Genomic DNA, 13,111 nt, shown 5'->3' with positions numbered 1-13,111 from the left:
ACATAACATGTCAAAACAGAAAAAAACCTGGAAAATTTAGATTTTAAAAAAATTATTAGGAGGGGGGTACAAGAAACAAATAAGAAAAAAAAGGAAAATGCTTGAGGGAAAAAAAACTAGCAACTTAGGGAGAAATAAGATTTGAGAGATTTTCTTTTAATTTACGAGAATAAAATTGCCAAATTTACAATAAAAACATGCAAATTTAGTAGGATTTTTGCTTTATTTGAAAGAAAATATGGCAAATTCATAGGACAAAAACTTGCAAATCTATGAGAAAACATTTTTCGGTAATCAACAAGCAGTTAAGTTGAAAACAACTTCAAATCTTTGAACTTCTGGAATCAACAACTCACCAACATGATCAAAATATGCAAAGAAATGTGGTGCATCAACTAAAGCAGAATATCCTTAGTCATTCCTGATGTTGCATTTGTTAGTAGCATTTTTAACAACAGCAAGAGTAAATCATATTTTCCATGGAGTTTCCGATTTTGAAGGATGAAAATTAATTTGAAAAGAAATGTGTTTCAGTTAAATAACGTTAGAACATAAAACAGAAATCATAACATACCTAAATCCTGCATTGCAGTATAATTCATGCATGTAATTCGCTAGGAAGTAGTAGATATTCAGATTGAATGGACTCACAGGAACTGCCGAAACTCTCATTACAAAGACTGGATAGTTACAGATGTTATCATTAAAGCCTATAACCTCAATATTACAGATTTGAGGCAGAGGAGTCCCTGCTTACACATCCACGGGACTCCTCATCCTTAAGCTTCAGTGGATGAAGTGAATCATGTGAAACCCTTTATTTATTTTAAAAAAGGAAGACAATGTGTTTGCAAGAGTAGAAATACTGAATTTATTCGTCACAAATACAGCCAACAATTAGACAAATAAAACTTTACTGTGACATTTTATGGTAAAAAACTAGAGGATTTTTTACCATAAAAAAAAATTGGTAAAAAATCAATTTTATTATGTTAATAAAGCATTTATTAACATGCTTTATTAACATTTAAGCATGTTAATAAATGTTTTATCAGCCAGTCTTTTATTACAAAGCATAATAAAACAGACTCTGGTGAAATTAATGTGTAGTAGAAAAATGGCACCAAAAACACCACAAAGCATAATTAGCAACATTAGGCAACAGGACGTTGTTCTGAGGTGTCACCTTCTGATGATCCAGTTCAGAATTCTTTCTGAAGATCTGAAGGGGGAAAAAAAGGAAGAAAAGCAAAATGATTAAAAGTTGCTGTAAATTTTCTGTTTAATCTATTAAAAAAAAAAGAAAAAGAAACCTACCACTCTTTCTGAGACGCTCTCCTTTCCATGAACGAGCCATTCCATCCAGAAACTGGTCAAAGTATTTTATGTACTTCGCCAGGCTGGTTCTTTTGTAATCTGAGAAGAAAAGTAGTAAAAGTAGCATTAGCTGAAACACTTAGATACATCAAAGATATGTTTAAATATTTACACAATATGAATATAGTAACAATAAAGTTACTATATAAAGTTCCAATTTTTTGGGGAACTTTATACTCCAATGCACCAGTCATTCATTCAGGTGTACATAGATTTTGAAAAGTTGTGTGACTGATTGCAGTTGCTAGTGAAATTAGTCACAAGTTTTCTTTTTCATTGCTTTGGTTGCTAGCAGATTATGCAGTCATGTATAGTTAACATGGGAGACACTGACTTGTCTGCACTTACACTCACCAACTATTTGCAGTGAAATTGTGAAAAATGCGATGTGAACCAGACATGGAGAATGATCACCTTCAAAGTAAAAGTTCCACCATTTGAAATATGTTGTGTTACAGCAGTTAGGCACAACTTTTAATTTAAAGGCAAAATGTACATAAATAGTATTAACTTTGCTAACCAAAATGTACATTTTTATGCAGATGACAACATTTTATATGTCACTAGCTCTTCCCTTGACCTTCAACATCTTTAGGCTGTTTTTGATGCAATTCATAATTCTGCAACAGCAAGCAATTATGCAAACAATAGGTGATCTTGTAGCAACCACAACAATCATAAGATTTTGGATGAAGCACGCTCTTTGCAAACAATTTCACCTAGCAACAGCTAGCAACCTTCAGCAACCATGTGCCACTTTGCAGGGGAATTGAAAGTTTTTGGATCGCTTACTAGTGACTAGGCCTGTACGTCTTAGCCAAATATGTGTAAGGAGCATTTTAGAGAGTGCCGATGATTATTTTACGTCACATGATCTTTACACTCAGAAAAAACCATCATACCATTGAGAAGACCCTAGCCCCCAAAACACCTTATGTCAGCCCATTTAAAGGCCTGAAGATTTCAGTTTTATGTACTATCCAGGTGTATTTTTAGGTAAAAGTTTCAGGTAGATCTTTGCATTTTTCTTTCCCCCAGCACCTCTGATCTTGCGCTTCTCTATTGCATCTTTCTCGTCTTCCTTCTCCTTCGCATCCTCTAATTTCTCTTTCTCTTCGCCTGGCCTGGGCCGATCCAACTCCTCACAGATCAGACTACAACAACATAAAACAAAATGTTACAACATCAGTCTTCATGAGGATCACTCACATGCTGCAGACAACAGAGCACCAAACATTAAATTATTACCTGATTGTGGGCACAGAAAAGGGATCAAATTTGTCTAATTCACTGACATTTATGGGAACAGAAATGCGGCCTGGACAGAGAGAGAGAGAGAGAGAGCAAGAAGATGCAGTTTTATGCACTCATACTTAAGTCAGATTAGATCAACCTGGTGACAAAGAAACAAAAGAAAAAACATCCAAGGTCCTCTGAGTTTTGAGGTATATCAATAAAAAGCCTTTAATCTTACACAGGTGACATTTCAGGAATATAAACCTTGATATGAATGACATAATGTCATTTAACAGAATGAAGAAGCTAATATTTTATATCCATCCAGTGTATTACTTTTTCCACACAGAGCCAGGTAGGTTTGGATAAGCTTTTATTATTTATTGTATTATTTTCATTCATTTAAAAACAGAATTTTATATTTACTTGGGTTATCTTTGTCTAATATCAAAATGTATCTGATTATCTGAAACATTTAAGTCTGACAAATATGCAAAAATATAGGAAACAAGCAAGTAACTGTGTATTTTCATCTTCTTGTTTACAATCATGTACATGTACAGTATGACTCTTGACTCCAAGGAGCACCTTTGCCCAAAAAGTGTGATACAATATTACTAACATTACTAGCATGTACTCTTAGCAAAGGCCCAGACATTTCCAGTACAAGCCTCTTTAAAGTATGCTCACCTGTTTTGGGGTGTACACTGAAAGGACTCTTCAGCAGATGGTTCACACCTTTGCTGACGTTGGCGTCGAGCCGTGGGTAACAATACTGCAGCATGATTTCTTTTTCAAAGTACTGGCCCTTCTTTGCAGTGCTCTTCAGGGAGACAAATTGTAAGACCATAAGCCCTTCTGTTCTAATGTGTAAAACAATGTAAAAACTGTGAGCGAAGTTACCAACCTGTTTCCTCATAGCCTCTGCCTCAATCAGTTTCCAACGTTTCTCAGGCTTCTTCTCCTTTTCGAACTCCTGCTGTAGGTAGCTTCTGGCATGTAATATATAAAGTCAAGTCGCTTTCAACAAGATCTTTGAAGTCTTTGCCAACAAATGTCTATAGGTCCAATCAATTACTTTATGTGGCAAATATGCGGTAAACTAAGAAAAGGATATCCTCAGGAACGAGTGCCAGCACTTTTTCTACAGACACCTTGCTTCCCATCAGGTCCTGGTCACGTAGTGCATATCGGCTAAAGTATTCCTCCACCACTTCCAGAGAGTTGCTGTTAAAAAGAGGCACAATTTTAAAAAGCACAGAGTGCACTGTACCCAAGTGTGTGTAACCAGTGATCACTGTATGCAGGCATGGTGATCACTGTGATCCCTGTATGCAGGCATGGTGATCACTGTGATCACAACTGCACCCAAGCACAGAAATCCAGGACAGCTGTCTCAGTGAAAGTAATTAGCAAATTCACAAGGCAAACGACAACACGGTGTCACAGCTTACAAAAATGGTCCTAATTAAAAATGATGTCCAGAGATTGTGTTGATGAAAGAGAGACAAAGCAAGAGAAATACTGAAAAATAAATGGGTACAATCTTGCTGGAACACAGACACAGACTATAAGAGACAAACACCAAAATTTATCAAACAGTTACCTGATAAAAGGGTGAATTGGTTCAGTCAGCACTACTTTCTTCACGGTTTCATCACCACCCTACAAAACATCACATTTTTAAAATCAAACATTGCAGAACATTTGAGGCAGATACATTTCTCTAGTATGCTACTCATAAAACAACAAATAAGACAACAGTCTGATTAATAATCAAATCAGAGTCCTAAGACTGTGCAGATGTAAGGAAAACAGTCACTTTTAACTCAATAAGTACCGTATTACAGAGTTCATACACATTTTTCAGGGTCAAATTCAAGCACTTTCAAGGTCCATTTTCAAGCTTTTCCAGCACATTACCCAAAAAAAGAATGCATGTTTCACTTAGCATATAGGGTACAAACTCAAAAAACACATTTCTCTTAAAAATTAAGATTTGCAAATGCAGATTTCTTTCCTATTTGGCACAAAAAATAGGAGACAGATGTTTGTTTTTTTAACTAGTTAATCACCCACACCTCCAAAAATGGGGGCAAAAGGGAGGAGATTACCTTTAATCTGTTATAAAACGAAGAAATATAAGTGCCGACATGAGTAGTGTCCACAGAAACCTCTGAATCTCAGGTAAAATCTCATATAAACCATTTTTACAAAGACCAAACAAAGCAAAGACACCAAACAGTTTCGAGCAGTTACGTCACCATGAATCTGTGGACAGGTAATATCCATATTTTGATTTATGATTTTCTAGAGTTAAATGTGAACCGAAGCATATTTTCAAAGGTGTTATATGCTATAAAATACTTTTAAAAATTAGGCGAGGGATATAAAAAATCTAATTTTTCTATGTTTGAGTCACAGCAACGTTGACATAGTAACATCTGCAGTAATATTTACACGTCTGATGACACCTCACAAGTGTTACCTTTATTTTGATACCAAGACTGTTTACACAGAGTCTGTAACTGCACAGAAATACTTCATTTATTTTGTTCATTTCATTTTCGAGCAGAAAGCTCAGAAAACCCCTGGGGGCCTAACAGGTTAAAGTTAATTCCCAATAAAACCAACTGTAAATTGTTTAACTACATTGCTGTCTGTATTACTGTAAAAGTCATAAATGATCACCTTTAAAGTGTTTGTGCTAATAACACCATGTACAATAAGACAGGAATGGAGCACTGACTGGGAGAGGCTTTGAACAGATGACATACTCAGTTCAATTCAACATATAAGACTTTAAGAATGCACAAGCATCTACCTAAAATCTATTTATTTAGTCTATCATCTGTGATATTATTAGGTACAATTATAATGTATTGTTCATCTCCATTAAATAAACAGGCAACCTTAAAGTATGAAATATTCATATATTAAAACATTTAAATTTGTCTATTGTCTCAGTGGCCCCACTGAGCTTGAAGCCATTTATAATTTATAAAAATAATCAGATTTTGAATGAAAGCGAGGGAACTTTGGTAGCACAAAAAAGTGGCTATTCTTTGTGCCCATATAGATCAGTCCCTCTTATTACCATTATTTCCTTAAGCCTTAAGTTGGCTAGTTAAGTATTGGACTAACGTTTAAAGCTTTTACTTGAGTGAAGTAACTCACATTACTGCTACTGCTAAGTAATGTTAGCCAAATTCACAGCATATTCTATAAATCACCATGCCATAACTAACTGCTATAATAGCACTACCGTACTACATCACACTCAATGCATTTCAATCATTTCTCCAGCAAGTTTGATAGCAAGCAAAATAATTATAATAGTTTAAAAAATTTGCACGTGTTATGTACACATTCTCAAAAATTATTTACTAGGACTCACCTATCATGTGACTCGAGAGCGCAAACTCTACCATTGTCATTTCCATCAAACACTCATTAAAACAGAAATCTCCAGGCATGTTAGCGCACTCACCCCTGACTGCCCGGGGGAGGGGCGGGGTCACACACTGAAACAGACTGACATGCAGAGGAGCTACGCAGCCCAGGTGGAGAAATTTTGCTTTAAGACTTTGCGACTCATTTTCTTTCTCTATCTGATAAGAAAACTATTCGGTCAGATAGTTATTTGTGGTGAATGAAATACAGTTTCAAGCACTTTTAAGCACCACATCTGAAATTCATGCACTTTTCAAACCTTGAAAAGACAATATTAAAATTCAAGCATTTTCGAGGATTTCAAGTACCCGTACAAACCCTGGTATTAGTCTGTTTTATCTTTTTTAATTTTTAATAAATGCTTTTTTTATTTTGTTTTAAGAGTCTTAATATTTGTACTTCATGTCTATCTATTACATGCTGTTCAAGCTGAATGAAGCACATTGTAATGTAGGTGCGACACTTTGTTCTAATTATAATAATCATAGTTCACCATCTTATTGTAGTAGTCTTATTTGGTCTGGCAGGACAAGTAGCTTTTGGTGGTTTATGTGCAATGCATCAATTGACTGACTTTTCTCTCACTGCGTTACATTCAAATTATGTTTTAGCAATCCCAACCTGTCAACTGTGGTTATATCCAATAACATCTGTTAATTACAGTTTATAAAAAAAAGAAACAAAAAACTTTAATTGATTAGGTTTGGAAGTAGAAAGTACTTACAAAGGACTTCTATTAAAAGTTGAAGTACTCGTACCTTGACCAGGCTGAGGTATTCTGTCACAGCAGAGCGCGCTGCTACAGAGAGTTTCCGGGCAGCTTCATCACACACCCAACAATGTACTCCTCTTCTGCCAGAATAAACCCACAGACGGTGCTGGAAACCAAAGTCATCTGGAAGTAACACAAAAACCAGCACATGCTTGAATTTCAACAAAAATCCACACAAGCTGTCACCTGGCACCGAATCTGTGATGACCAAACCTTGAAGAGCTCTATCCAGGATACGGATGGCGATGGTCATTAAGGTCCAGCACTTGGAGCAGATGTCAGCAGCACTAAAATGACAGTTTTAAAGTGTTATGTGGGCGATGAAACGGTCAGGATATTCCGACTAAACTGCGACAGGAAATAAATAAATATTCACCTACCTGCAGCAGCTTCGGACGTCATCATAATCTGTCATATCGATATCAAACACAAGCTCCTTCTCCAGAGCCTGGAAGGTCCCCGACTTCACAGTGTTGTGTTGACTTGGCTGTGGGCAACAGAGAGAGACAAACATACTCCATACATATGTCTGCTGTGATGCACAAACTCTGTAAGGTGTGGAAAATTACCCTGTGGCTGTACACTGCTCCCACGTCAATCTTGTAGGGGTTCATCTTCTGCATTTCTTTCTCTAGCTCATTCTGCGTGCTGAACGACTGGTAGCGTACATAGATGTCATCTTTCAGGGTAAACGAGAACTCCCGATTTTGAAAGTAGTTTTTCTGCACTGAGATTGTACAAGAAAAACAAAGGAACAAATAACACAACAAGACACACACATTAGTCCTGTATTTGGGAATTTTTAACTCTCTGTCTAACTCTTAATAGTTTTACATGTCAGCATCACAGAGCAGTGGATCCTGGCTTTACTGTGAACGGCACTTTTACAGTTTTATTTATAAGCAAATGTTACAGTTCTGCATCCATCCATTCTGGAATGAGGAATGAAAGTCAGTAGATGTAATACAAAATAAATGTCTGTGAATGAGAGGGAGACAGGTGTAACAGTGAAGTTGCAAGGAGGAGCGGTAGTAAAGGTCGATATATTTATATATCTGCAGTTACAATAATGGCTAGTGCACAACAGAGGTCAAGAAGAGAGTGCCAGCATGGTAGAGACAAGTGACAGAAGGATAGCAGCAAGAGTGAAAGGAAAGGTCTGCTAAATGGTAGTGAGATCTGTTGTATGAATTGGAGACAGGGGCACTGTCAAAAAGTAAGGAGGTTGATCCGGAGGTGGCAGAGATGAAGATTCTCAGGTTTTTATTGAGAGTGACCAGGAGACGAAGAGAGCCGAGATGGATGTATGCACAGAAGGGACAGTGAATGTACTGGGCAAAGGATTTTGAATATGGAGGTGCCAAGCAGGAGGAAAAGAGGAAGACCACTGTGCAGTTTCATGGTTGTACTGAAGGAGGACATGCAGAGGGCTGGTGTGACAGAGGAGGATGTCAGGGACAGGGTAAGATGGAGGAAGAGGATCCACTCTGGTGTTAAATGGCATACAAATCAATATATGTGATGAATGCTCACATTTTTTCTGCAGATCAGCTGTGTGTCTAATGCGATGTTTATGCTGGATAAATGATAACGTGCTGAATACGTGAATTATTTTAAAACACTTCAAACAAAACAAACATTTGTTTCATAACTGGCTAGTGGCTTATTTTAAAGAATTTCAGCATCCCTGTTAAATAACAGCATTACTACAGAGTTCATAGGGATACATAAATACAAAATCATTTTACTTTTTACTGATGAATGTAGAGGCATTAATATCAAGCTAAAATGGTTGAATAGGATGACTTACTTAAATTGGAAGAAAGTCAAATCCAGAATAATTCTTCCATTTTAGTGCCTAACAAAACACGTAACTTCCTACATAACACAACACGGATCAACACCCCCAGTTATTTAGCCGCATTTATGCTAGGTTTCCATGCCTGTGTACTCACCTCCTCCGTAGCTCAGCCAGCGGTAATACTGGGAGAATGGGAAGAGCCGCCGGTAGTACAGCGGTAAAAGGTCCGGCAGAGAAGCCGGATCATAGTCTGATGATGGCATAATATGATAGCTAAAATTAGCTTTGGATGTAAAAATATTGTCAAGACGCTAACTACACTATGACAGCTCACTGTGTTGTTTTACGCCAAGGGTAGCGCGGGAAAACTCTCAAGCAACGGCCAAAACCAATGACACAAGGTTAGGCCAGTGACATCACCACAACCCGGAAGTTGCAAGGCAAAAATTTTTTTTTTCCGTCACCCGTTTCCCTTTTAGGCCATAAAAAATCAACGAGGGCAAAATCATCCAGGGTAATCAGAATTTTTTAAACTATTGCTGCATCGAAACGTTACTATAACACTGACAATGGCTTTCTTTCTTTCTTTCTTTCTTCTGGTTTTACTTAACCTTGTAATATTAGTCCTAGAAGCTTAAAAAGGCGGACGTGACGCCAGTGAAGCCTCTGAGCCTCTGTTCATGGGACATGAGGTCGTTTGGCAGCAATAACTATAAAAGACAATATGACAAAATAAAAAAGCTGTGGCAAACATTATAAATTAATTATTTAAAAAATAAAGTAGCTCAATGAGTAAACATGAAAACAAAACACAAAGAGCACAGAATATAATACAATAAAGTGGCTTTTGGTAAAGTAGCTCCATAAATTACTATATTATTATAAATCCATCCAACCATTGCTCTCTCCTTATCCCTCCTCCATTTTTTGCTTTTTGCTTTTGTCCTTGATACTACCAGTACCTGCAGCCCATTCAAGTCACACATATGACGCGCTCTTCCAGGTTAGAACATGCAGACACGCTGCAAGGTTTGCTGTGTGGCATAGCATCAGGCCCTTACATCCTTCAGTGGATGTTGGGAGACCCAGCTTTGATACAAATGTTTCATGATGGTTTATGCTTCATCACCGACCGATATCCCTGAAGTTATTTCTTTGGTTTATACAGCGATGAAGTGTTTATTTGAGTGTTTTTAGAGTAACGTAAATATAAATGAACTACAAGGGTCTGGGGGCCTGAGCAAAGGAAACAAAAAGACTGGAGTCTGAAATGCCACATGATGGGCCATAGGACAAAACAACATTCCTCTGTAAACTAATTAGAAACTGAAAGCAAACAAACAAAAATGGGGGGAAAAACTGGCTAATGTATCCTCCATCAAGGAAGAATAAGAAAAGACAAAGAACGGTAATAGAGAGATGCCTCATCAAAGGTTTCTTTATCTTCAAGCCTTCTTTAAATTTACTTCATCCTCACGCATTGAATAAAAAATGTTGATTGAAAGAGTGAACTGGAGTGGAAAAGAGAAGAAATACAATACTATCAATTCAATTTTTCCTAAGCTGCACTTTGTGCTGTACATCCCTAGAGGGCAGTAAAGTCTCATGACAATAATTTGTACTTTCCCACATTAATCCACATTTCAGGAAATTTGTTTTCTTTTAGTAGTTTTCATCATCCTGGCAGATCAGTTGTACTAAAACACTCAGTTATTCTGTTTCTTGCATCTTTAGTATGAGCAGTAAACACTCAGGAAAGAATAGAGGACACTTCCACAGTTTTCAGTGAAGCACGGACGAAATGGTGCCAAATACGGGATCCAAATGAGCTAAACAAGGACAAACAGCAGCTTATTTCAGCTCTTTTTTGGGTTGATTGATTGATTCATGCCATTTTTACTCTTCAGTCACATCCACCCTTTGCTTTGACATTTGAAAAGGCCACATGCGCTTTCAAGACAAAAAGTGTCAGGCATGGAGCCTCTTTCTGTCCTGCCCATCAGTCTGGGTTGCTGCACTATTAGTGTTTCAGCTTTCACTGTGGTGCATCAAACACCTCCTGACTGAAGTGGTGCTGCTCACAGTGAAGGTTGAGAGGTGTGCAGCCACAAGAGCCCTTGTCAGCTTTTGTACTTCTAATGTGAAACAACACTCTCTGTTTGCAGTGTTGTACTTTAAATATGTCTGGCTCTGTAATATTGTTCATTCCGTCTCATCTCCAGACTTGAATCTCTGTACACCCCTGACACTCTGTTTTTATTTCAGAACAAACAACAAACCTTCAAAATCATCTTTCCCCATTGAAGACATAACAGTAACTTGTAGCTTCTAATATACAGGAAATATTTAAAGGGAAAACATTCTTCATATGCACTAAATTTAATCTCCCTCTTCCCTATTCACACACACATGTAAATGCTGAGCAAGCCAACTACAGTAACATGTGTAATAACTGCACTCTAGATTGATGGTAATGAACCAGCTTCAGTGAACTGTGCCACACTCAAGAGCAACTGATAGACAAGTAATAACAATGCATTTCCTTTTATGATTGCACTTTATGCTAATACACCACTCATACCCTGATTTGCATAGTGCAAGAGCTCTCAACCTCATCTTACTTGAATTATGCAAATTTTTTTCACTGCAAGGCATATTGGATGCGATGCATTTTTCCCCCTTCTGAATCAATTTCTAGAAATCATTTGAATCAGATTTGGGATCAATGACTTCTGTTGCTTTCATCCACAATTCTACTGTATATTAGAGTAGCAAATTAATGCACATTTACATTCAGGAGTTTGTAATATCGAGCATTTCTGTGAGTTGTTCTATTTAAGCTCTCCAGTGGCTCATCATGCATGTAGACACATACTGTAACACATAGCAACCAGTCACAGCCGCACGCTCAATGCTAAATGTCAGTGGGGCAAGTTAGATAAGGTAAAACACAGAGTGAAGATACAACTTTCAGCTGTTGAATGTAGGTCAGACTGCTGTCAGGTGTCCACGGAGCCCACTGGCCAGCACCATAGGCCATTGTGTTTGCTGTACATGAGGAGTCGTAGTTTTGCGATGATTTAAAAGTCACTGTGTCTTTAGATGGCCAAAGTGTGCCACTGTCACCTTTCATCAGGAAAACCTGGTGAAACAGGCTAATAGAAACCCTAAAACCAGTCTGCAATGACACAAAAATGCATGTCCAAAGATACAGTAACCTTACCACAGGAGTTATGAGAGCTAATTGTTTTCATTTTTGGATCCCACTGCTTGCTTTTAATCCTGGTCTACTTGTGTCTGCATACATATGTTTACGTATGTTTACATATACCGTGTGTTAATATGAGAATGACTTCTACTGACTCGATTAAGGCAGGGGGCTTGAGATGGGACAGTCATTATGCAAATGTACTATTTATAAAGTTCGGGAAACCTGCAGTCAGCTAAGACAGAAGAACAGACAGAACATTTCTCCCACTGAAAACACTTCATCCAGAATCTTTTTTTTTTTTGGGGGGGGGGGGGGGGGGGGGGGGGGGATTTCCTTACCTGGATGATTGGACATAGACTCATATTGGAAATGTAATAATTTATTAATTTAGCAAACAGAGGACTCAGTAGGATGTGAAAGAACCATTCACACCTACAATAGCCTGGCGCATCTCCTTCCACATGCTGGTCAACAGCTTGGCTACACACTGCTGTGGGATGACATCTCATTCTTCAACCAGCATTTGTTGCAAGTCAGCCAATGTGATTGTGTTGGTCAGAGAATAAGATGCTGGCCTCTGTTTGTTAAATGAATCAATTGTTAAATTGCCAAAGTCTTGTTTCTTCAGACATTAATCAACCAATCCAATAAATGACACCAAAATTCAATTCAATTCAATACATCTAGTGTTAAATCCCAACAGCAGTTACCTCAAGATGCTTTTTATTGTAAGGTAAAGACCCTAATAATACAGAGAAACTCCAACAATCAGACGTCTCCCTGTGAGCAAGCACTTGTTGACAATGAGAAGGAAAAACCTTTGGCAGAACCAGGCTAACCAAGTTAAAGCAAAATTAGATGTCTTGCAATTACAGAGAAGATTTGGCAAGTTTTCCATGGGCACAACACACTTGCTCAACTCAAGATTGTTACAACAAAGAAACAATCACCCCAAAACAAGTTTAAAATGAAACTTAAGTTTATTTTTACTACATGGGTTTATATTTGATTGTACAAAACCTTGGATACCAATTTTTCTTTATAAACTTAATATAGGTGAACAGTGTGTAGTAGTACATTTATTCTTTAGGTAATAGACGGTTGTAAATACAATTTGCTGTACATAAACATACACTTGGTTCCATCTTTATCTTCTGTTTATGTACATAAACAACATGTACCACCTCTATTTTGCTACTCTTTAATGAGGTTTTACTTGAGTCTAAATAAAATGATCTAATTCTGGAGAGAATAGTAGTGT

General features: G+C 37.4%; 1 protein-coding gene across 1 annotated transcript; it reads right to left on the bottom strand.

Moving 5' to 3' along the window:
* Nucleotides 1–451: 451 nt before the first annotated feature.
* prim1 (DNA primase subunit 1) lies at nt 452–8,998 on the bottom strand. Its single transcript, XM_063464386.1, has 13 exons — nt 8,794–8,998; nt 7,408–7,565; nt 7,219–7,325; nt 7,052–7,125; nt 6,825–6,961; nt 4,220–4,278; nt 3,731–3,840; nt 3,521–3,612; nt 3,304–3,436; nt 2,626–2,695; nt 2,419–2,531; nt 1,318–1,416; nt 452–1,222 (listed from the first exon to the last, which is right to left on the bottom strand). The coding sequence occupies exons 1-13, from the start codon at nt 8,900–8,902 to the stop codon at nt 1,203–1,205; spliced, it is 1,281 nt and encodes a 426-aa protein (XP_063320456.1). The 5' UTR covers nt 8,903–8,998; the 3' UTR covers nt 452–1,202.
* Nucleotides 8,999–13,111: the final 4,113 nt, after the last annotated feature.

This window comes from Pelmatolapia mariae, linkage group LG20, assembly GCF_036321145.2.
Source record: "Pelmatolapia mariae isolate MD_Pm_ZW linkage group LG20, Pm_UMD_F_2, whole genome shotgun sequence".
Classification (NCBI taxonomy): domain Eukaryota; kingdom Metazoa; phylum Chordata; class Actinopteri; order Cichliformes; family Cichlidae; genus Pelmatolapia; species Pelmatolapia mariae.
Note: the sequence above shows the minus strand (reverse complement) of the source record. Positions and strands in the feature narration are given on the sequence as shown.